General features: G+C 41.5%; 1 protein-coding gene across 2 annotated transcripts in view; it reads left to right on the top strand.

Moving 5' to 3' along the window:
- Window positions 1-25048, top strand: part of LOC126190781 (leucine-rich PPR motif-containing protein, mitochondrial-like) — a 185958-nt gene that overhangs the window by 155506 nt on the left and 5404 nt on the right. For both annotated transcript variants that reach the window (XM_049931322.1, XM_049931323.1), the window contains exon 15: window positions 17189-17342. In XM_049931322.1, coding sequence (XP_049787279.1) covers window positions 17189-17342 — 154 coding nt within the window. The remainder of the gene's footprint in view (window positions 1-17188; window positions 17343-25048) is intronic.

Consider the following 25048-nt stretch of genomic DNA (forward strand, 5'->3'; position numbering starts at 1 on the left):
AATGAGTTGATTGCGGAATAGATTTGTTGAAATCATATTTTAAAACAGGGTGGGGGGGTGGGTGGGGGGTGCACCTTCACCAATGTTAGAATTCCTGTAACTACAGGTCTTACTGGGTTGTCTGTCTGACCGCCATGTAAATACATAAATCCATATGTTAGCCGTAGAGGACTGTAAATTAGCGTATTTTGTGGTGCTGGAAGGGGAGGGTTAGCAGGGCAGGGATGCAGACAGATGCTAGTGTTGCCTGGGTGTGTGAAAAGATGTGGTGGGGAGACGGCTGTGTGGGGGAAGGGGGGAGGCAGCAGAGAGTAGTAGACAGAGAAGAGGAAAGAATTTGTAACTATCGGCAGAACAGAAGGTGTGTGTGTACTGTAGTGGGAGTAGGAAGAAGAAAGGCAGGTGAAGGATGGGATTGCCAATGGCTGAGGCCACAGAGGTCATAGGAACGAAGGATGTGTTGTAAGGAGAGTTCCTACTTTTACTGTTCAGAAGAGCAGCTGTTGGGAAGAATCCAGATGTGCTGGGTGACCTGTTCAGCAACTTGGTAGTCCAGCTGTCTCTTGGCCACAATTTGGCAGTGGCCATTTGTGCAGACAGACAGCTTTTTAGTAGTTATACCCACGTAGACTGCGGCACAGCGGTTGCTGCTAAGTTTGTAGATCACATGCTTTCACAGCTGGTGCTGTGATAGGGTAAGATATGCCAGTGACAGGCTTGGAGTAGGTGGAAGAATGTATGGGTCAGGTGATGCATCTGGATCTTGAGGAAGGAGGTTGGAACCAGGGGTGGAGTAAGGACAGACAAGGATATTACATGCGTTGGGTGGACAGTGGAATACCAGTGTGTGATAGATAGTGGGGGAGTTATTTCTCATTTCAGTTAACGACGAAAGAGAGTCAAAATCTAAATTGAAAGGGGATCACTGCTCTCAGCTGCAGGGGGACATTACGTGGAATCAGCTGTGATGAGTGAAAATGTGTACTGGACTGGGATTCAAAGCCAGGATCTCCCACTTACTGGGCAGATGCGTTAACCACTGCACCATCCGGGACACAGCATCATCGTAACTGTGTGGACTATCTCGGCACACTTTATGGCCGTCTCACATTCCCACTGAGTGCCACCTATTTGTAGTCCTGTTGCAGTTGACAGCAGTGCTCCTCTTTTAGTTTACATATTATGTTTCACAGCTACGGATTCCTATAATTTCATATAATAGATAGTTGAAACCCTGGCAGAGAATTTGATTCATTTGTTCCAGTCCTGGGTGGTACGGAGTCATGTGAGGAGTGCACCTTTGTGGCCATGCATTGGGTATGTAAGGGATGGTATGTTACTGGTGAGACAAGGCATGGGTGATCTGCATTTGGACTAGGTTGGAATGGTAATTTTGGTCTGTGAAGGCCTCGGTGAGATCCTCGGTGCATTTGAAGAGGGCTTCTTGTCACTACAGATGTGATGAACACAGGTGGCTAGGCTGTATGGAATGGATTTCTTGGTAGGGAATGGGCGGCAGTTGTCAGAGTGGAGGTATTGTTGGTTGTTGGTAGGCGGGCAGAGATCGACATCGAGGTAGGTGGCAATTTGGGCTGAGGAGAACCAGCTGAAGCAAATGAGGGAGGTGGTGTCGAAATTCTGGAGTATTGTGAGGAGGGCATGCTCAGTCTCAGTCCAGATGTAGACAATGCCATTAATTAACCTGAAACAGTTTTGGGGTATGGGATTATGACCAGTTCAGAATGATTCCTTAGGTGGCCCATGAATAAGTTAGCAAATGATGGTGCCATGCAACTGCTCATTGCTTTACCCCAGATATGTTTGTAGGTAATGCCTTAAAAGAGGAAATAATTGTGTTGGGGGTATAGTTGGCTGCAGTGACCAGGAAGAAGGTTGTAGGTGTGGAGTCAGCTGGGGGTTGGTAAATGTAGTGTTCAGTAGCTTTAAGGCCATGGGCATTGGGGATGTTCATGTAGAGAAAGGAGGCATTGACAGCAATGAATAGCACTCAGGGTGACGGAATAGGAACGAGAGAAGGGGGGGGGGGGGGCTCAGGGGAGAGGTTCTGGGATGCACCTAATGATTTGAGGAGGGTTTGGAGATCCTGCTTGATTTTGGAATTGAGTCACTGTGGCAAGCTTGAAGAGTCATTCTGCTAGATAATCCTTGCGGTTCATAACCACACACTGGTACCGAGCATGGTGGCGCAGTGGTTAGCTCACTGGACTCGCATTCGGAAGGACAACGGTTAATGACCTCGCTGTTTGGTCTCTTCCCCCTCATCAATCCAATCCAATCCAATCCGCACTGGTAGAGCCTTTGCGAGCAGATAGGATTAGACTGCAGTTTTTTTTTTTCTGTGGATGTGAGGTTGCTGTCCATGTTAAGGGATTTGGGGAATGATGGTGAGGCAAGGCTTGAATTTAGGAAATTCTGGAAAGTTAACAAGGGCTAATTTGTGAGGTGAGGTGGGGGGGGGGGGGGGGGGGATTACGGTTCAGTGGAAGAGTAAACTGAGTCAGGCAGGATTCAGTAGTGGTTTTGGGGATAATCTGATTGATAGAGTTAGTGGCAAAACAGTGTTTCCATGGAAGGGACCAGGCGAAGGAGAGGATCTTTAAGCCCAGCATGACTGAATTTGGGCCTTGGAAAGGACTGAGGCTTTTGGAGGACAGGTTCATGCCTGTGTTTGGGTCTGTCTAGGTTCTGGGTTCTGAGGGCAATGGGAGGGAGTTTGAGGATGTAGTAAATTTAGCAGCTGTGCAAGGCACTGATTGCCAGCTACAGCAGGATGCAAGGGAAGTTTGATAGAGACTCATGAACTGGGTGTGAGGTGAACAGATTAAACAGTTTTTTGAAGTGGCATTGCACATGCTTCTCTAGTTGCCCTAGGGGAAGATGGGATGTGGGAATTTTGAATTTTGGAGCATTAGAATTTTATGACTGGAGGGAGGGTAGTGCAAGACAGATTTGGGCCTGATCAGTATGGTATTACAGGACAAGGTTGGTGAGGGCATATGGACTGATGGAATTTGACCACGTAGAGATCTCTAGGAAGGAGGGGTTACAGCCACAAATGGGTAATTTGATAGTCAGGCCATTTGAGGGAATTCCATGAGCTAGGCAACAATGCAGGAACAGTACTCGGAACTGGGTTCTGGCTAGGGTCAGGGAAACATTTCTGTATTGGCATGGATGGAAGGAGCAAGAATCCATAGTGAAGGATAAAAAATTCGTAAAAATATGCTGAAAATCACTAAAGAACAAAACAGATGAGACATAGTGAAAAAAGATGAAATCTGAGTAAGTATGGCTTACAGTGAAAAATAAAAATGGAAAAAAATTGATGTAAAAACCAGATGAGTTCAAAGTGGAAAAATAAATAAAAGGACGATATGAGTGGGGTGCAGATCAGTGGCTGGATATATGTGGGGTCAGCAAAGTATGTGCTAAAAAATTAAGAAAAGAGGGGTTGTTAAGTACGGAATTCAACAACGTGCATCTGGCACACGAAGGTACAGGAAAATATGCAAAGGTGAATACAGGTAGTGTTATCAAATTGAAGGTCCAGAAATAATGAGAATTGAGAATAGTAACAAATGTTGACAGTACTGGGTTTTGAGATGGACCACTGTACACCACCAGTACAAGGGCCTCCGTCAAACCTCTCTCACGACCTCTCATAGCAGCCAAACCATGTCTTTCAGACTTCTACGTTTATTTAACACACCTTCAGCAACCCTCTCTCTGCCCATCTCCTCTTCTCCACCTCTCTGCTAATCTCCTCCTACCCCCTCCCCTCTGCACATCTCCTCCTGCCACCCTCCATCAATCTCCATCCTCTTCCCTTCCTTCTCTGCCCATCTACTCCTTCCTTCCTTTTTGCCTATTGCCCCTCCCTCCCTTCCTTCCTCCCTCCCTCCCTCCCTCCCTCCCCCTCCTCCTTCCCTCCTCCCCTCTTCTCCTCTCTCCCTATCTCTGTGTCTCTCTCCATCCTCTCCTGCCCCCTTCTGTCCCTCTCCTCCTGATCACATTTCCCTGTTCATGTCCCCCTGCCCTATTTCCATTTCTTCCTTACCTCTCTCCCTATCAATCTCCTCCCCCTCTCTGTCCAACCCTTCATCCCTCCCTTTCAGCCTATCCCACCTCTCCTCTGTCTATCTCAATCTTCCCCCAGCTGGGCCCATCTGCTCATGTAGCTTCTGCTAAGCAGATTGATAAAGTAGGCAGATACTGCTGCTACAGCATACCTGTTGTGCAGGACAGCCTGCACGTAAGGGACTTGAAAACCTTTTTTTTTTTTTTATGTTAATAAGGCAGGCCAGTACTCCTGCAACTCAAAATGCCCATCATGCAGGGCGGTGCAGGGCAGCTTATATATCTGGATATCTGGGGCTGAAAGCCATTTCTTGCCATGGCGTGTAGGCTGCTCTGCAAAGCAGGGCAGGTCAGCCCAGCCCATACACCGTGGGTTAGAGAAAACACTTTTTTGAGCATATTTCCACTCCTGTTGGAGCTAGGAGGTTATAACCTCCACAGTGCTGATAATTGTGAAGCCTGTTGTTGTACCATGGGTTTTGGAAGAGAACACACACACACACACACACACACACACACACACACAGTGTTAATTTCAACTGAAGACATTGAAATATCTCAAAAATTGCAAATTGGATCAAAAAAGTTATAATTCCAATTTGTTTGCCTCGTAGAGGGATATCTAGAAACACCACACTCCACCTGCCACCCCAGCCAAAGGGTGGGTTGCAGGGGCAGCTTCGAAATCTTCAGTGGGAACCCCTGTTTTTTTTTTTATTGCAAATAATGATTCTACAGCAATATATATGTTCATATTGTCTGAAGCATTTTCTTCATTTCAACAAAGATGGTGCTGTAATTGGAGGAACAGAAAATGGGTACACAATCATAATTTACGAAATGCTACTCAGTGGCTCTTGAATATCCAATGGCATGTTGGACTCCAGCTCCATGCTGCAAGGGTAGGACAGGCTGTATTTCGTAACTTCTTATTGGAAACTGCATTTCAACTTTGTATTTCTCCGAGATGTTGAACAGGGGACTACTCTATGTGCCATTGTGGCTGTGTAGTGAACTGTGACATATCAGGACAAGCAGTACACTGTAACCGTAGCTTACGTATCGTGCAGATGTAGAACAGATAGCAGCAATAAACATTACAATACTTGTGCAGTGATTATTGCCTGCACACCTATCTATCATTTGGAGAACAGACGTACAAGTGGACAATGGATGTTGCAATGACAGAAGAAAAATTCTTGTTCATTCTTTTACAAGATTGTGAATGTCTTTATGCCTGATGGCAGCATTCATACCAGCAAAAGGAAAGAAAACCACTGTGTTACAGGACAAGCTAATGAAATAGCTGTACTAGCGGCAGTGCACCACAACCCATGTATAAGCACCGGCAATTAAACTGCAATTCCAGTTGTCCGTAGATCGTATTATCATGTACTGAATCATCACAAGTATCATCTATACCACGTATCACTACATCATGAACTTTGTATTGCCGATTTCCATAACTGGAGTGTTTTGTGAATGAGCATGTCAACAAATACAAACGACTCCCATGTTCTTTACCAAGGTACTGTTTTCTAATGGGTCTGCGTTCACAAACCATGGTAGTGTTAACCAGCATACTGTGCACTACTGAAGTGTAGACAATCCCACTGGTTATGTCAAGTTCACCATCAACATCCTTGTTCGTTTAACATATGGTGTGTCATCATGGGAAACAAACTCTTTGGTCCATATTTTATCAATGGCTCATTTAATGTACGCAAATATCAAATGATTTTGGAACAAGAACTACCAGTACTATTGCAGGATGATGCCCTGGACATTCAACAACATATGTGGTTTCAGCATGAGAGTTTCCCAGCGCATTATGCAATTGAAGTGCAGGAGGTACTGGACTGTGTTTACACTGGTCGGTAGATTGGCAGAGGTGGCACTACTAATTGGCTCATTAGGACGCTGGATTTGATGTCACCTGATTATTTTTCTCTTGAGATATTTGAAAGATAAGATATATCAGCAAGTGCCAAAAAACCATGAAAACATGGTCAACCACATCAGAAACGCCTGTGCTGACATTCCCACAGATGTGTTTCTGCCATGTCATTTGAAAAGCGAATCTCTAGGTGTATTTAAGTTGACAGTACTACGTTTGAACACTTATTCTAATGGGAAAATAGAGTAGCAATTACCTTGAACCATGACCCAGTGGTGTGTTGAGTAGTTTCCTCTTTGATATGTTGGAGGCATACAATGTTGTGAATGGTGTTTCCAATTAGAAGTCATGAAATACTGGCCTGTCCAGCCTTTGCAACATGGAGGTGGGGGGTTCCACATGCTGTTGGATATTCTAGAGCCATTGAGTAGCAGGTAAAAATTACGAATGTGTACCCATTGCTATTCTCCTATTACAGTGCCGCCATGTGTCGCAAAATGAAGAAAATGCTTCAGACAAAATATATAGATTCTGCTGTAGAATTGTAATCTGCAATAAAAAATGGGGGTTCTCAATAAAGATTTCAGAGTTTCACCCATGCACGGGATGAAGTGATGGGTGGAGATCGATTGTGGTATTGTTGGATGCCCCCTCCAAGACACAAATTGGAATATAACTTTCTTGATCCAGTGTGTAGTTTTCAAGACATTTGAACGACTTCAGATATATAAGATGAACTGCAGATTAAAACTGAAGGATTTACAGAAAGGTATAAAATTAAGGAGATAGTTCCTCTATAACCTGAAATAATCTGAGGTGGTTTAGAGTGGCTGTGAAATCTTAATCTCTGTATGTAAAAGGCAATGTCCTGACAGACTCAGTCCCTCACTGACTCATCACCATCAAGCCCAAACCACTAAGGATAGAAACTTGAAATGTTCAGCTGTTGTTGCTCTTATTAGGAAGAGATTTTTTTTATACTCCATCCCTAAAGGGGGCAAAATAGGGGATGAAAGGCTTTGTGAAAATATTTTGCTATTAAGGAAATTTTGACGGTAGAATTATGAAAATTGGTATTTTGTTTCTCAGTTATAAATAAAAAAATACGTGTTTCAGCATTTTTGGAAATTTAGCCCATGTGAACGTGAAATATTAGGTAAGAGTTTTTTTTTTTTTAACATAAATCATTATTAAAGAACTACTGGAGTATTTGTAAAGCTACATCTATGAAAATTGGTATTTGACTTCTCGGTTACAAAGAAGAAAAACTGTGTGTTTCAGTGTTTTTGGAAATTCAACCCCTAAGGGGATGAAGTAGGGGAGGAAATGTTTTATGAAAATATTTCATTATGAAAGAATTTTTAAAGCCAAGTCTATGAAAATTTAAGTTTGGCTTCTCAGTTAGAAACAAAATATGTGTTTCACTGCTTTTGGAAATTAAACCCATAAGGGGGTGAAATAGGGGTTGAAAACTTTTCAGAAAATATCTTATTACATTTAAAAAATTTAAGCTAAATTTATGAAAATTGGTATTACACTTTTCAGTTGGAGACAAAGAAATATGTGTTAGGGATTGAAAGTTTTTAGGAAATATCACCACAAGGGGATGATTAACAAAAACCTTGAATGCCAGATACTAGAAATGCTTTTTTTGGTCAGAAGTACATTCAGAAAAGACCATGTTTCTATGACCTTAAATCATTGTAAAAAGTCTAGAAAGTATTGCAATTTGTGAGCAACTTAAAAATTTGATTAAAAAAGAAGCTGCACACCATAGCGCCTACGTGAGCGACGTAGCAGGTGCTAAGCTAGTAAAATAAAATCTGGCTCAACCGCATTAAATTTTTGATAAGATTCCAAGTCACGTGTTGTGTTTTGAGAGTAGGCTCTCATCTTCAGATGAAGTATGCAAGAGGCTTTTTTAAGAAGGTGAATATTTTAACAGTATAAAAAGCAGTACAGCTGTCAGACTAAGCAGTGGACTTACTATAAATTCAGTCTGTTTCATATTATCTTGCCACCATTGAACTTGCACACTTTTCCATCCAGCAGGATGTTGGAAGATGGCCAACCTTATGCCACATCTATACTCACTCCCTTTCCACATGAGTCTTGCATTTGTGAAAGACCCAGGTACAATACTTATCTAATAAACTCATCCAGTATGTCCTACTGCAGTCACATCATAGGCTTATCGTATCCTGGAGGCAGGGTCACCTTTGAAAGCAGTCATGGCGTATACCATTTCTGCTGTAATTTTTACACAGAATTTAAGTGGGCATGACTTCTAGTCAGCTGTCCACCCGTTGGAAGCCCACAGCCAAACTTTGGTCAAGAACAGATTTGACCACCCAATTGCAAAACATACTGGTAAACAAAATGTGTTTCAGTGACTGTTTCACAGGCTATCTGATCTGGATCCTTCCCTTCAGTGCCAGATTCTTTGAGCTACATGTATGGGAGTTGTCCTTGCAACACATCCTTGATCCCATAACCCTCCTGGCCTCAATCTCCATTAACAGCTACTCCACATCTCTTCCATCCTTGTCCCATGACTCTAATTTTACTCATCCTGCATTCATACGCTCTTCTTCATAGGATTTCTCTTGCTCTGATCTACTTCCCTTCCCAAACACCACTCCATGTCGTCATATGCTATGCACAGCTCCCTCTGCCTGCAGCCAGAATGAGTTCACCAGTGCCATATTCCTCTCCTGTGCACCTGCTATCTCAACCTTCCAGCCATCAACCACCCTTGCCCCAATTTCTCCCCTCATCCACTTCACTGACAACTTCTTGCCACAGTCAAGTCTTAGAGCCAACACAATGTAGTCAACTGGGACAGTGTAGCCAGACAGTATGTAGATGATGGTTATGATTAAACTTTCACTCTTTACAGGAATGATCTTCAGACTTTGTGCTGCAGGATTTGCACTGTTAGTAGTTGGTATGGTGACGTAGGGCTGAAACACAAGTGTCAGTGTGCATGACTATTGCAGACAATCAACCTGAGTCTAGACAAGATGAGTAGAGCTTTGCTTGGAAAGCTGTTGGGGGGGGGGGGGGGGGGAAGCAGTAGTGCTGCTACTGTTCATAAGTGTCAGCACATTAAAGGAATATAGAGAAGGCCATGATTCGAAAGTTCAAATTAACTGATGATTTGGAAATTGCTCCTGGGAAAGGCCTGTGGCCAACTGCGCCACAGATTGTTGAAGTTACTGTTGCCATGGCTGGGAATGCTAAATGCAATGCACAATCTTGAAGCAGTGCTTGAGCTGTGTCATGACAGCTGAACATTTGATGGTCCACCATTCAAAAAGTGCTTTGAACAATTGTAAAATGGTACCTCTAGTGTGGTTCCAGACTGTTGTGAATGCAGATGGCTGTTACATTGAGCAATGTTTGTAACTTGGAACATAAATATGGGTTACAATTAACAAATGTTACCCTCACATGTGGAAATTAAAATGTGTTCCTTTCAGTGGGTTGTTTTTTTTTTTTTTTTCTCTTCTCCATGTCCTTACAGGTTTTTCTACAAAGTTTCATTGTCCTAAGGTCATTCCTTTTTCATGGGGACTCTCTCAGGTAGCAAAAGTGTTGTTATAATCACCCTGTACTATAAGAAAATATGATAAAAGCTAAAATACAGTACTGGAAGATATTAAGTGCAAATTGTCGATAGGAAGAAAGAATTTTTCTGAAAAAGGCAAATTTGTTAACAGTGAATATTACTCCAAATGTTAGAAAGTCTTTCTGAAAGTATTTGTCTGGAGTGTAGCCTTACATGACAGTGAACTTCTTTGAAAGTTGCTGCCGGGCTGGATGTTGGACAGATTTTTGGCCAAATATCTTATTAAGTGGATACTTGACTACTGAGATATCCCTTGTGGAGCATTGCTATGTGTGGGATATGCTCTTAAGAGGTTTGTCTTCCGTGGGAATTATATTATATTATTGTTTTATGTATCTTTGGAAATATAATTGCCGAGATGCTGTTCTTGCATGATTCAGTGAGTATTTTTCTTAATATGGTCCTAATAGGTTCTTTTCCATTCCACAACATACACACTTTTTGTTTTATGAATGTTTCAGTTCCTATGTACTCTTACTCCGTACTACAAAGAGCGTTCAAAAAGTTTTGCACAGTTGTCTCTAATTTTTTTACCTTTTGCAAGAGGAGAATGAAATTTTATGTGAATATACTTGAAACATTTAGCTACAAGTTGGTATAAAAAAGTATTTTATTTTATTTACAGGTGAGCCATAATAGACCGTGAAGTAGATGCCAGGTTGCGACAACAGTTGGTGATGGAGTTCCTCTTCAAAACCGGCGATGACTCTGCCACATCAATTCACAGGAAGATGCTCCCTGTCTATGGGGAGGACACAGTGGACCACAGCAGTATCCAGCAGTGGTTGCAGAGGTTTAAAGAAGGTGATTTCTCTCTACTGGACAATCCACGATGCGGTAGACTATCGACGGCAGTGAGTGATGTCAATAAGGAGACCATTGATCAAATCATCCAAAATGACAGATGTGTGATGAACGACAGTTTGTTGAAAAGACTCATTTGTGGTTGGGTAGTGTGGTATCGCTGGTACTATCTGTCATTTTGGATGATTTGATCAATGTCTCCTTATTCACATCACTCACTGCCGTCGATGGTCCACCACATCGTGGACTGTCCAGTAGAGAGAAATCACCTTCTTTAAACCTCTGCAACCACCGCTGGATACTGCTGCGATCCACTGTGTCTTCCCCACAAACGGGGGGGCAACATCCTGTGAATCGATGTGGTAGAGTCATCTCCGGTCTTGAAGAGGAACTCAATCAGCGACCATTATGCCTCACCACTAAATAAAAGAAAATACTGTTATATGCCAACTTATAGCTAAATGTTCCAAGTATGTTCACAAAAAAATTTCACTCTCCTCCTGCAAAAAATAAAAAAAAATTAGAGATGACTGTGCAAAACTTTTTGAACGGCCTTTGTACCTTATCACTCAAAGAGTACACTGATGCATACTGCCACAGCTGCTTCATAATGAAAATGTTTTTGCCAGACATTGTTAATGTGCTGTTTTCATTTGAGCCCATTACTCATACTAATATCTAAGTAACTTATACTTCGTCTTGTCTTATACTTTTATATGCACAAGACTTGCTTTTGAACACTGCATATATTATGTTTGTCAGACTTACAGCCATGTCACTTCCCATGAGCCATTATATTACATGTTTTCAGAAATAAATGTATTTCTCACAAGTTGCTTCATGTATGTTCTTTTTTCCAGTATCATCATGTTATCTGTGAAGTTTTTCTTCTTTTTCTCTTCAACACTTTTATCATTTACAGTTGTGTCATACAGCTGTGGCCTTTATGGAATCCTTCAATGTGGTAATTGAATGCTTTAGTTTCTGACCACTACATGTAATAATTAATGAGCACCATTTCCTGTTATTTGGACGTGGTTGTAGTCTTTCTGTGCTTGCCCACAGTTGCCATAGATTTCCAGCTTTGGTATAGATATTGCATGAGCAGTAATCTTCTGTCATTCGGACGGATTCAGAAATATAGCAGATAGAACTTTTCTCTGTTTTATATATTATATCAGAGTGGCTATTGTTAATTCTTCATATTCATTCTTTTTAAAATCATAGTGTGATGTTACGAGGATGTTTTGCTTGTCCAGGAAAATATCTGATATTTTTTGCAATAGCATTTCCAGGATGTTTTAAAAGCCTGTTTTCACCAAAATTATCTGAAATTGTTTTTAGTGGATGCATTCCAGCTCTGAAAGGCCCATTTTGTATGTCCAAAAATGATGTGATTCAGTATTTCATCATTACCCAATGATTTCTTGGCCTTTAAAGTCTGTATAGTTTTTCTCCGTTCCTCTTTTGTGATTGGTTTCAGGATCATTGTACTGTATCTTTTTGTTATAGCTCACGACTTTTCTTTTTCAAACTGCTTATTTCTTTATTTAAATTTTCTGTCACATTTATACAATTATCATTGAGTATGTCTGTTATTTCCTTACCATCTGTATCCTGTTGCAAATGTGTTAAAACATTTTGATCAATATGCAGGGTGTCCCATTTATCTTGACTACCCTAAATAACTGTTTGTCCAGATGCAAATTACAAAATGTTTCAAAGCAAATGTTTTTAGCCGTCAGGAGGACATGAATAAGCATGATTGCATTCGTTGTAGCTTGGTTTTTTACAAAGATATGAACAGCGGCATGACGTTTTTAAATGGCACCCTGTGTTTTTTGTTCAGTAATTCATTTCCTTTCCTAAATACCTATTCAAAAATGTATCACAGTGTACCATTCACAGAAACACAACGTTATTAATTACATAACACAACATTGACATTGACACTCCCAGCACTTAGTGCAGGTACTCGTGGTAATGGAACGCATCCACGTGCTGATGTTGTCAGAGGACAAATGGAAAAATAAGTAGAATGCACACCCGTCATTCCATCGACCATCAACAGTTGAAGAGCTGTGTGAGTAGAATATACACCAACGAAGAGAAGATAGAAATGCTACTCATCTATGGGGAATGTAAGTTAGCAGAACAGTAAGTGCAATACTGTTTTCTTATGTACGGGTACATTTAGTCCATCCTGACAACAACCCACCTTCCCAACAGATGTTTTCTCATTTTTTTGTGCGCTTCAGGAAACGGGAAGTTTCAACCCACGACAATGCAATCGTCATAGCACTCGCACAGAAGAAGCTGCCAAAGTTACTTTTCTCGCTTCTGTTGTTATAACATGAGATTGGCATTCCTAAAACCAGTGTACATTGTATTGTTACATGTCATCAGTTCCATCCTTACCATGTACTACTACATCAAGAGTTGCATGGGAATGATCTCCAGAATCATGTACAGTTCTGTCAGTGGGCACAGCAGCAAATCCTCACCAACCCGAACTTCTCTTCCAATGTTCCATTTACTGATGAGTGTTCCTTCTCAGACAAAGGACAGGTAAATATAGGGAACATGCATTATTGGTCCAGCGACAACCCACAATGGCTTAGACAGGTGGAACATAAGCGTCAATGAAAGGTTAACGCCTGGTCTGGGATGCTTGGTACTACAATTATTGACCCTTATTTCATCAATGGTAGTCTAAACGGCACAGTGCATGCCAACTTCCTCAGATAAATTGTTCCTCCTCTTCTGGATGAAATGCCACGAAGAACCAGAATGCTTATGTGGTATCAACTCGATGGATGTCCAGCACATAATGCCTTGCATGCATGTCGTGTTCTGAACCAAAGGTATCTTGCCAGATGGATTGGTCGAGGAGGAACAGTTACTTGGCCTGCTAGGTCTCCTGATTTAAATCCTCTGGACTTTTTTCTTTGGGGATGCATTAAAGACGTTGTCTATCGCGATATTCCTAAAATTCCAGAGGACATGCAGGAACGTATCGTGCTTGCTTGTAATTCTCTTCAGCAGGCAGCACTGGAAGCGGTAAATAATTCTTTCATTCAACGAGTGCACCAGTGTATCGGTGCCTAGATTCACCACTTTGAGATCTTTGAATGTTCTACTCCTGGGCAGTAGTAGCGGAGAGTCAAAGTCAATTTTGTGTTGTGTTTTTACTTGGTTTTCGTTTCTTTTCTGACAACTCCAGCAAGTGGATGCGTTTGTGATCCCAGGCTCATAGTCAGTGTTGTGCTATGTAATTAATAATGTTGTGTTTCAGTGAATGGTACACTGTGATACATTTTTGAATAGGTCTTTAGGAGAGGAAATGAATTACCGAATAAAAAATATAGGGTGCCATTTAAAAAAAGTTATACCGCTGTTCATATCTTTGTAAAAAACAAAGCTACAATGAAGGCAATCATGCTGACAGCTGAAAAACATTTGCTTGAAACATTTTGTAATCTTCATCTGGACAAACAGTTATTTAGGGTAGTCAAGATAAATGGGACACCCACTATGTGTGCAAAAGGCTTTTTTTTACTATGAAGCTAAATAAGTCACGATTGCACTGATCAGCTAGAACATCATAGCCACCCACCTAATAGTCGGTATGTTCACCTTTGGCACAGATGACAGTGACGGCATGTCATGGCATTATGTTGAGCTGCATGTTGTGCCACAGGGTGATCTACTTTGTTCTTGGCCACAGTTTGGTAGTGGCCATTCATCCTGGTGGACAGCTGGTTGGCGGTCATACAAGTGCGAAAAGCTGTGCTGTGATTGCAGCTGAGCTGGTATATGGCATGGCTGTTTTCAGATATACTTTGCAGTAATGCACAAAATGGAGATAAGCAAAACACCTCCACTGATGGATCCATCTCACTTCCTTCAGTCTTTTGAAAAGCTTTTGGGAAAGTGGTACTTTATAGAATATCAACACATTTTAATGAGCAGAACTTGTTAGCTGCCCCTCAATTTAACTTTTGTAGGTGATTCTCCAAAGAGGAAGCCAAACAAGCTCAGAAATGAAGTCGTAGCAGGGTTAAATAGGAATAATTATCCTGTTGGAATATTCTGTGGCCCTTTCAAATGGCCCTTTCAAAGACGCTGCTTGTGTGAACCACAGCAAACTGAAATGTAATAATGTTAATGTGATCCCTTTTGCATGAATGGTGTCTTACCTTCCATAACGTGTCATACTGGCTGTAGAAGAGGAAGAAAATTGATGTCAGACTGTGGAAACAGAGCATATGGGGTCCCACATAAATTTTGTTCTGAGCCTGCTCTTATTATTAATTTACGTAAATGATCTTCAAAAACCGTCATGTTTGCCACTGACACAAGCATACTAACTGAGGGTCCAAACTCAATCATATCACACAGTTCTGATTATTGCTGTGAATTAACTGTAGGCCTGTTGAGCTAACAGTTTGTCTTAATCTTCGAAAGACTTATACTATGCAATTTCAAAACAGCAAAAGAACATGCCAGCACCAGGAGTGGACTTTAATGATCGTGTGCTAATTGAGACACTGTTTGTAGAATTATTTGGGGTTCAACTGGATGGCGACAAGACGTGGATAACTAATCGAGATGCTTAGCTCAGCATATTAGTGCTTAGAAGCAACTCCCATTGTGTTGACCGAAAGATGTGTCGGCTTTCTTTGCATATTTTCGCTTCCTGCTAACTTACAGAATTATCTTGTGGAACAGTGCAGCTCAAGTAAACAAAGTAATTATTCAGTAGAAACAAGGACTAAAATATTGTAAAATAGATGAGCAAACAAGTTGTAGAGGACTTCAAGTGAAAGAAGTGGGATTTTGGCATTTGTATTCCATGCCATATGTGACCTGTCACCAGCTAATATGTATGCCAACTTTTGCATTACAGATATCTTGCAGTCATCATTCTTGATGTAATTCGCTGTAGCAGATCTGATATGCAGTGCCACTAGGTAGTGTCGTTTCCTCTTGTCAGTGGATTTCTTCACTTTTCGTAGTGGTGGGTGCTGAAAGAGAGCTCTGATCTATTCAAGTTACTAAAATGATGTAGTCACTTGTACAGTAACGCTTCTGTTTTATAAGCAAAATGTTTCCACAGCGCGACTTCATTTATGATTGTGGATGAAACAGATCTCTCTTAACTTATAGCTTAAAATATATCATAACATGTACTGATTTGACATTTTGGAATGAGTTTTTCTTTTATCTGCTTCAACTGTTCTGGCATTGACATTATTGTCCACACCTTTTGCTCCAGGACTTCCAAGGGCACCGCCACACCATGATGCCAAAGCATTAGGGGGCCTCCATAATATGTGGACACTCACCACACTCACTGTCGTGCTCTGTCAATGTTCCGAGCTGACGTCTTTCGCACCCAGTCTGCATGTACGGCAAACCAGAGTGTGCGTAGTGCTATATTCCACACCTAATAACTACCTAAATGACATTTCTGGTTTCTTGGGACATCTTTCATTGGCTCGATTGGTTAGAAGTGGAACTCATTATTCCACACATTCGACATGTTACACATCAGCCTTTTTAAGAATCTTGAAATTCTTGCATTCATTTCCCAACATACTTACTCCTTAACAGCTCTTGTTGCTCAAAAGAAAAATTAGTTTCAACTGAACTGTGATACAACCACAATACAAGACACAAAAATAATTTTCACATATACTTTGTGTAAAAAGCTGTCATCTAACATGAAGCAGGACATTTTGGAATCTCAATCAGTTGAAAAAATTAAAAAAACACAGTTCATTTAGCCACTCTTTCTACAATTTATGTGAATTCTAGATTCAAAGAATGGGAAGTGTCAAGTGCATAGCAAGTAGAAATGTTCATTGTAAAGCTATATGACAAGCAGTAACTTACTGTAATAGGACTCAGTAATTTGTGAATGTGGGTAAATATTTTCTTTAAAAACTACCTATCTAATCAAGTAAATATTTATGTACCAGTAGTGAATAAACAGTGACCGTGGTAGTCCAGTGGTTAGATCATTAAACTCCACCCATGAAAATCCTGTGTTCAGTCCAATATAATTGTGTGGGGATTCTTCTTAATTCCAGTCCCTACAGGATGGCCTCAGGTCCATTCAGTTTGCTATCAAATGATTACTAGGGTTCTTTCCTGAGGCTAGAAGGCAGACTGGGCGTTGGTCCCACCACCCTCCCTCTCCTACTGCCACGGCGAAGAAATGCTACACTCTGCTGGCAGTCAAGCCAATAGCCCGGTCTCAGGTTTTTGCTACAGACTTTACTTTTTTTTACCTTTAGCAGATAAACAGCAGCTATATAGCGCATATTGAGAAGCTTCCCTTTTAATTCACTAGATCACATTCAGCTATGACAATCATAATTACTGCTGAGCAGTATAGTGATAGTTTATTGTTAGTACTCCGTGCAGATTAAGTTTCTATGATTTGATTGGCTTTGTTATGTAGACCTTGAGTGATGTCATGTTCCCATAGATTGGCCTTTCTGATGTGATTTGTTGGATATGATGAATGCATGATTTTTTTGGTTTTACCACTGCATGGTAAAACTGAGAATAGAAGCTTTTGTGTTCAAGATTGAACACCTATCCCTTTGGGGTACACACCTATTACTTTGACAGACATTTTTCTTTTATATGTTATGAGAGCATTTTGACATACACATGTATTGCTATATATTTTGTTAGTGACAGAACTGATTTAGGGATGGAAAACAATAAAACTGATCTGATTTCAGAATAAACATTTCAACTGGTCACTCTTCATTCAACGATGCAAGAGATTTGTGGATGAAAAAAAATTATCTCCTCTTGAGAAGATAGTAGCAGCAAGCCAAGGACTACCACATCCACACATCCCTTCAATTTATACATACATGTTGGAAATATACTGTAAGTCACTTATTTTTAAATATTTAACTTAGAGCGTTTTCTATATATTATGTGTTACAGATGTATAGGAGATGTTAATTCACCACCACTACCACCTCATCCTCCTCCTCCTCCTCCTCCTCCTCCTCCAGCTCCTCCTTCTTCCTTCCTTCCTTTGGGTTACCTTTTCAGTCATCAATTTTATCTGGAATCCATTGCAATACTTCATCTATCTATCTACCATCCACCCACTTTGCTGCATGTCGTATACGTGAAAAATCATTAAAGAAGAGATTTGTAATATAATACAAGTGACACCTCTTTAAATCATAACATTCACAGTCTCGGTCATGTTTTATTTTATTTGAAGGATAACTACGTTTTGAGTTAGAGCCCTCGTCTGATCTTGTCAGACTGTGGCACAGAGAACACATAATTTTTAACTTCTGATGGACTGCTTGAATGAAAGCTTTATTTCAGTTAGAGCAAGGAATACACAACAATTTTACAGAGGCACAATTTCTTGAGGTGACTTCTCTTCAGCGATAGTATTGTCATTGTTCCTCGTGATGACCATCTATATATGATCAGATTAATGTACTATCAGATCTTTCCCCATCGAGCTGTTGGACAGTGCTCCTTTTAGTGACTGGTTTGTCAGCAGCAGTCATTGTCTTACAATGTCTTCTATATATTCCTTTCACCTTTAGCTTAGTACAGGCTTACCATCTAAGCTCTTGACATTCACACACCTGCTTCACTTTTCTCCACAAAAGTCTCTGTAATTTTCCTGCAGGTGACACTTGTCTTTCCCCTAGTTATGCATTCTTCTATATCCCTTGCATTTATCCTCTAGCCATTTTGCACTTACTGTCAATCTCATTCTTGAGATGTCTGTATTCCATTTCACCTGCTTCATTTGCTGCATTGTTATATTTTCTCCTTTTATCAATTGAATGCAATATCTCCAGTCTTTTCCAGGAATTTCTGTGCAATTTTCTGCTGCCTTTCTTTTTTCATCATTCAGAGCTTCCTGTTCGTCTTACGTTCTATCCCTTTCCCTATTTCAGTCCAACATCAGGAACTCAGCAACCCCTGCTTCTTTCAGTATATTCATCCATCTATGTTCTTAAATTTCTACCTTTTTGTTATGTTTTCATGTTTAATCTGCAGTTCATACTCAAGAAATTACATTCAGAGCCCACATCTACCCCTAGAAAAGTTGTGCGGCATAAAATCTCATTTTGAAATCTCTTACCATTATACAGGGTGTTCAGAAATTCCTGATACAAACTTCTAGGACTTGTAGAGGGAAGTGAGTATGTAATACTTTGAATAGGAACCCATGTCTGGAAACGTATCATTTACATTCTAAGACGATTTAAATTCAAATGTTTAACTTGTCCACTTCTGCTTGAGGAACTGAATTAGGTGTGATGCGGTATAGTTATTAAGTAACAATTAAAAAGGAAACATAATGAAACATCCACTTACACTTAAGTACATATGTTTGTATTAACACTTAAATATTACATGTTTATATTATTTCAAAACAAAAAGGAACCGAGCATACTGTACATTCAGAATGTGACGTTTAAGTGTTAATACAAGTAAATGTGCTTAAGTGATAAATGGATATTTCGTTATGTTTCCTTTTGAATTGTTACTTAATAATTGTACTGCATCACACCTAATTCAATTCCTCAAGCAGAAATGTGTGAGTTAAAAATCTGAATCGAAGCCATAATAGAATGGAAATGGAACATTTCCGGACCTAGGTTCTCATTCAAAATATTATGTACTCACTCCCCTTTACAAGTCCTAGAAGTTTGTAATGGAGATTTCTTAATACACTCTATAAACAGTCTGAAACATAGCAGTCTCCCAGTCTCTTCCACATATACAACCTTCTTGATTCTCAAACCAAGTTTTTGTGATGATTAACTTACGCTCTGTGCAAAATTTTATCTTGCGGCTTCCTCATTATACCTTCCCCCAGTCTGTGTTCTCATACTGTTTTTCATTCTCTTACATTTCTTACTGTTGAATTCCAGTCACCCATCAAATTAAATTTTCGCCTCCCCTAATTATCTGAATAATTTCCTTTATCTTATCATACATTCTTTCAATCTCTTCATCAGCTATGGAGCTAGGTCACAAATAAACTTGTACTGCTGTGGTTGGTGTTGGCTTTGTGTGTGTGTGTTGGCTGTGATAAAGCTTTCACTATGGAGTTCAAAGTAGCTTACAAACATTCCTATTTTCTTATTCAACCCCTGCATTGCCACTATTTGATATTATATTGATAATCCTCTATTGACACAACCAAAAGTACTGTTCGTTCTGCCACTGCACTTGTAATTCCCACTGTATATAACTGCAATCTGTCTATTTCCATATCTAAATCCTCAAACCTACATACCTGATAGAGAGATCTAACAGTCCACACACTGACTCACAGAATGGTAGTTTTGTTTGTCCTGATGGCAATATCTTCCTGAGCAGCCACTGCTCAGAGATCCAAATGGGAGAATATTTTACTTCCATAATACCGTATTTACTCGAATCTAAGCCGCACCTGAAAAATGAGACTCGAAATAAAGGAAAAAAAAAATTTCCCGAGTCTAAGCCGCACGTGAAATTTGAGACTCGAAATTCAAGGGGAGAGAAAAGTTTTAGGCCGCACCTCCAAATCGAAACAAAGTTGGTCCATTGTAATATGAGACACAATTTAGGTCGAATGAATGACGATACAGCTACAGTAGTTTGGTTCGAGTCGTAAGCTTAGCAGTTAAGCTTTACCACGTAGCCATTGCTATGCGTCAGGCGCTCCGTCCGTATTTATACGGGTATCCTTCCTTTTTCACGTGCTTCGTCTGGTTTGAATCTATTGCTTATTTTGCTTTGATCTGATAAGTGCCGTTTTCTTTGTTATAGATGTTTGCGTCACTCTTAAGCTGAAAATGCATTACTGCACTGTGTCATGCATTGTTTGTCGCATTCTGATAGCGCGTGTTTACGGTCTGACGCGGCTCGCGGCATGGCTTGCTTTTGTGCGCGCTACCGCCGTGTACAATTAAAAAAAAAAGAGAGGAATCATCTCATTAGCAAAACAATGGCAAGAGACTGCTATTTGTTGTTACTTACACTGCTGCTTTCTTTGATAATGATCAAGAAGAATAAAATAATAGACTGCGTATGATAGAACATGTTCTGAACGAGAGTTAGGCGAAAATTTTTCTCCGTTTGAAAATCTTTGCGGCCGCTTCTTTATTACATCAAATTCTGCACAGAAATTAGACATCTTAGATTTAAAAATCTAGTCACTTGCCGTGCTTCATTTCTGACTGCATCACGATTAGGCATAAGAATAATACGAATATAAACATGACACAATACGTATATTCTTCCGCGTTTGCTGTTGTCTCACTCTAGTTTCTTAGTTTATTAGGCAGACAGGGTTATAATGAACACGAAAGAATACATGGCAAAATGTTTATATTCGTATTATTATGGTGAAGAGAATACTGTATGTGATTCAAATTTCATCAGGTTCCTATTAGCAACCATCTCTTCTCACAGATAGGAAAAAATTCACAACGTAGAGTTGGCCATATTGACATACATCCCAAACAGTCTTGCCAGTCAGATTTTCGTAGTACACTGAAATTGTGCTACATTCGAAGATGAACAATACGGAATTTGTATTTACGTCGTTGGATAATGTATGAAAATACAGTGGTCGAAACTCGCGGCGGAGAAAAAAAGCTCGTCTTCCACTTTTTTTTTTTTTTTTTAATTTATTTACTGACGCAGAGGTTTGGCGCCAGTATTTATCTTTGTGCCTACAAAGCATGCCTGCGCAGGGCTACATATATTCGACGGCAGAACTTAGTTGTGGCGGCACGTACCAACATTTTTCATAACTTCCGCTTGCTTTGCACTCGATTCTAAGCCGCAGGCGGTTTTTTGGATTACGAAAACCGGAAAAAAAGTGCGGCTTAGATTCGAGTAAATACGGTAGTTCTCCTAGAGGATGCCATAATCATTTTATAGAGCTGGATGCCCTAAGGAGAAAAAAACGTAGCTTCTCCTCACTTTCAATCATTCACAGTACCAGCGCAGCAAGGCTATGTTGGCTAATGTTACAAGGTCAGATCAGTCAGTCACCCAAACCGTTGCCCCTTCAGCTACTGAAAAGGCTTCTGACCCTCTTCATAGGAACAGTGGGTTAGTCTGACCTTTCCACAGGGACCCCTCCATTGTGGTTGCACCTACAGCACAGGTATCTGTGTCGAGGCACCCCAACTCAGTGTGGTTCATGTTCATGTGGAGTGGCCGTACCCCTTACCTCTGCAAAAGCTGGCAGTCAGTTTGTAGCTTGCTAGTTTATTATGGATAATAATAATTTCAGTTTTAAGCCAATGTTCTTTTACACATATTACCTTTACTGACTGTTTCATACACTTGAACAGAATTTGCTGATCATTTCTTCAGTACTTCAGGTAAAAATCAAACAATGGAAAATCCAGGATGGAATGTAACAATATTATGAAAAGGAAAGTTTCTACACACAATATAGTGCAGATACTGAGTCACAGATAGGCACAACAAAAAAGACTATCACACAATAAGCTTTCAATCATAAAGGTCTTTGTCAAAAATAGATGACAGGTGCACACACACTCACACAAACACAAGTCACACACATGACTGCAGTTGTATCTCATCTTGCTTTGCAGTTCCGCTCGTTCTCCATCTCTTGGGCGAGGACACCTTCCTGGGTGTGTTTCCCTCCAGTCATTATTCAGTGTCGTTTTTTGTGCCGGCGATGACTATGGGCTTCTTTGCACCTCATATCCAGCACAGGAGCCAGATCGTTGTGGTTGGGTTGCCATATACCCTGTTGGTTGTTGCCCCCTGATTACACAGGGATTGATCTGCTGATGCCTGCAACATTAACTCCCCACATATGCCAAGGAGTAGATGTCCATCATGTCGGGGCATCAGGACTCCTCGCAATGGCCATCCTGCCAGGTGGCCTTTGCTGTGGCTTGGTGGTGCCTGTGGGGAGGGCCCCTGGGTTGGAGTGGGTGGCATCAGGTCAGATAACACGCCATGAAGCGCACTAAGTCATCTCTTGCTGGTGGCCCAACACCAGCAGTCTCTAAGCGGTCGAGGTCTAACTACAATGCAAAGAAGTATGACCCCAAATAGTTCCCTTCCCTGGCCGCACCATGGGAGGAATGCCAGGCTAAGGATGGCAGTGATGCTTATTCACCCCTGTACCTCATATGCACAAAAGCTGATGGGGCATCCTTCATGTTGATGAAGCCTCAGTGTTTTGTGGAGCATTTAGAGGACAAGTTTGGGGAGTTGCAGGGATTGTCCAAAATGCGATCTGGGTCAGTCTTGATAAAAACAGCATCCTCTGCCCAGTCACGAGCACTACTCGCCTGTGACAAGCTGGGGGATGTTTGTGTTTCCATCAAGCCCCATAAGAGCTTAAATATGGTCCAGGGTATTCTATTTCAAAGGGATCTTCTTTTTCAGTCTGATAATGAGCTGCACACCAACCTAGAGCAATGAGGTGTTCATTTCATATGGTGCATACTTAAGGGTCCAAAGGATAATAAGGTGCCTTCATCTTCGCCTTTGAGGGTGATACAGTACCCTAGAAGGTCAGGTGATGGTATACCGGTGTGATGTCAAGCCATATATCCCTCCCCCGATGCGGTGTTTTAAGTGCTGGAGGTTCGGGCATATGTCTTCCCAATGTACTTCCAGAATAATATGTTGGGACTGCGGTCGTCCATCACATCCCAATACTTCATGTGCCCTGCCTCCCATCTGTGTCAACTGCAGAGAGCACCATTCTCCTTGCTCACTGGACTGCAGGATTCTCCAGAAAGAATGGAAACTCATGAAATACAAGACCCCAGACCAACTGAACGCCTGCATCCTGTGGCTATGATATCATCTTACGCCGCCACTACAAGAAAAGTTCTAGCTCCGTCAGTTCCGCCAATTCCAATCGGCTCTCAGAGCCACAAGACTACTTCTGCCCTCTTGATGGTGGGGGGCACTTCCCTCCCTGTTGCTCCCGCACCACCTACCTCGGCCGCACCACCTACCTCGGGAGCACTGCCCCCCAACCATCGGAGACATCAGTCCCCACTTGTCAGCTGGAGAAACTTAAATCTTCTTTGGTTCCTATTGCTAAGAAGGGGTCCCTTGGGTCTCTCCCTTTTCAGGTTTCTACCAGTGGGAAAGATAACACCAGTGGCTGAAGTGCCCAAAAGCAGCTGATCGTAGTGCTTCATGATCCTCCTCAGTCCCGGAGACTGAATCAGTGAAGCCCTCCCAGCCAGAGAAACCCAAGGAGCAGTGAGAGACATTCAAAAAGAAGACCCCCAAGAACAAGGAAATTGTGGTGGCACCCACACCACAGCTACCTACAAGCTCTGTGTCTGAGGATGAGGTGGAGATTCTAGTGTCCACTGAGGACCTAGATCTTGCCAGACCCTCAGACACAAGGGTTATAGACTGCTCAGGTACTAAGTAAGTGGCAGCAGGTGACCCCTGAGGTGTAAACTGCCTCCTTGGGGGTTCATGCCTTCTCAGCCTCACGATCATGTCATCCTCCAATGGAATTGTGGCAGTTTTTTCCACTGCCTGGCTGAGCTACGGCAACTGATAAGTTTACACCTGCTTTCTGCATTGCCCTCCAGGAAACCTGGTTCCCGGCAATGCGGACCCCTGCCCTCCACGGCTATAGGAAATATTACAAGAACCATATTGACTATAATAGTGAGTCAGGTAGAGTTTGTCTCTGTCCTGAACTCAGTATGTAGTGAAACTGTGCCCATTCAAATGCCTCTTGAAGCTGTGGCTGTCAGGATAAGGATGACAAAGGAAATAACTGTCTGCAACATATATCTTCCTCCAGATGGTGCAGTACCCCTGAACGTATCTGCTGCACTGATTCAACAACTCCCTAAACCTTTCCTATTTTCGGGAGATTTTAATGCACATAACCTCTTGTGGGGTGGCACTGTGCATACTGGCAAAGATGGAGAAATTTACTGTCTCAACTCGACTTTTGCCTCTTAAATACTGGGGCACCACACATTTCAGTGTGGCTCACCGGACTTACTATGCCATTGATATATCCCTCTGCAGCCCAGGGCTTCTCCCATCTGTCCGCTGGTAAGCCCTTGATGATTTGTGTGGCAGGGACCACTTTCTCATCTTCCTGTCACTCCCTCGGTGCCATTCCCCCAGACATCTACCCAGATGGGCTCTAAACAAGGCAGACTGGGAAGCTTTCACCTCTGCTGTCACCGTTGAATCTCCCCCACTCGGTATCATCGATGTTGTGGTTGAGCAGTTCATTAGAATGATTGTTTCTGCTGTGGAAAATGCGATCCCTTGTTCTTTAGGACACCCCCGGCGAAATACAGTACTTTGGTGGTCGTCGGAAATTGTTGAGGCCATTAAAGAGCATAGGCGGGTTCTTCTGTGATATAAGCGGCACCCTTCCCTGAAGCACCTAATAGCTTTTAAATGGCTCCATGCCTGCATTCGCCAGCTTATAAAAAGATGGAAATAGGAGTGTTGGAAGAGGTACTTCTCGACTATTGGGTGCCATATGTCACCTTCCCGAGTCTGGACGAAGAGCAGATGTGTTTTTGGGTACCAGACCCCACAGGTGTCCCTAGCATTAA

This window comes from Schistocerca cancellata, chromosome 6 (genome assembly GCF_023864275.1).
Source record: "Schistocerca cancellata isolate TAMUIC-IGC-003103 chromosome 6, iqSchCanc2.1, whole genome shotgun sequence".
Taxonomy (NCBI): domain Eukaryota; kingdom Metazoa; phylum Arthropoda; class Insecta; order Orthoptera; family Acrididae; genus Schistocerca; species Schistocerca cancellata.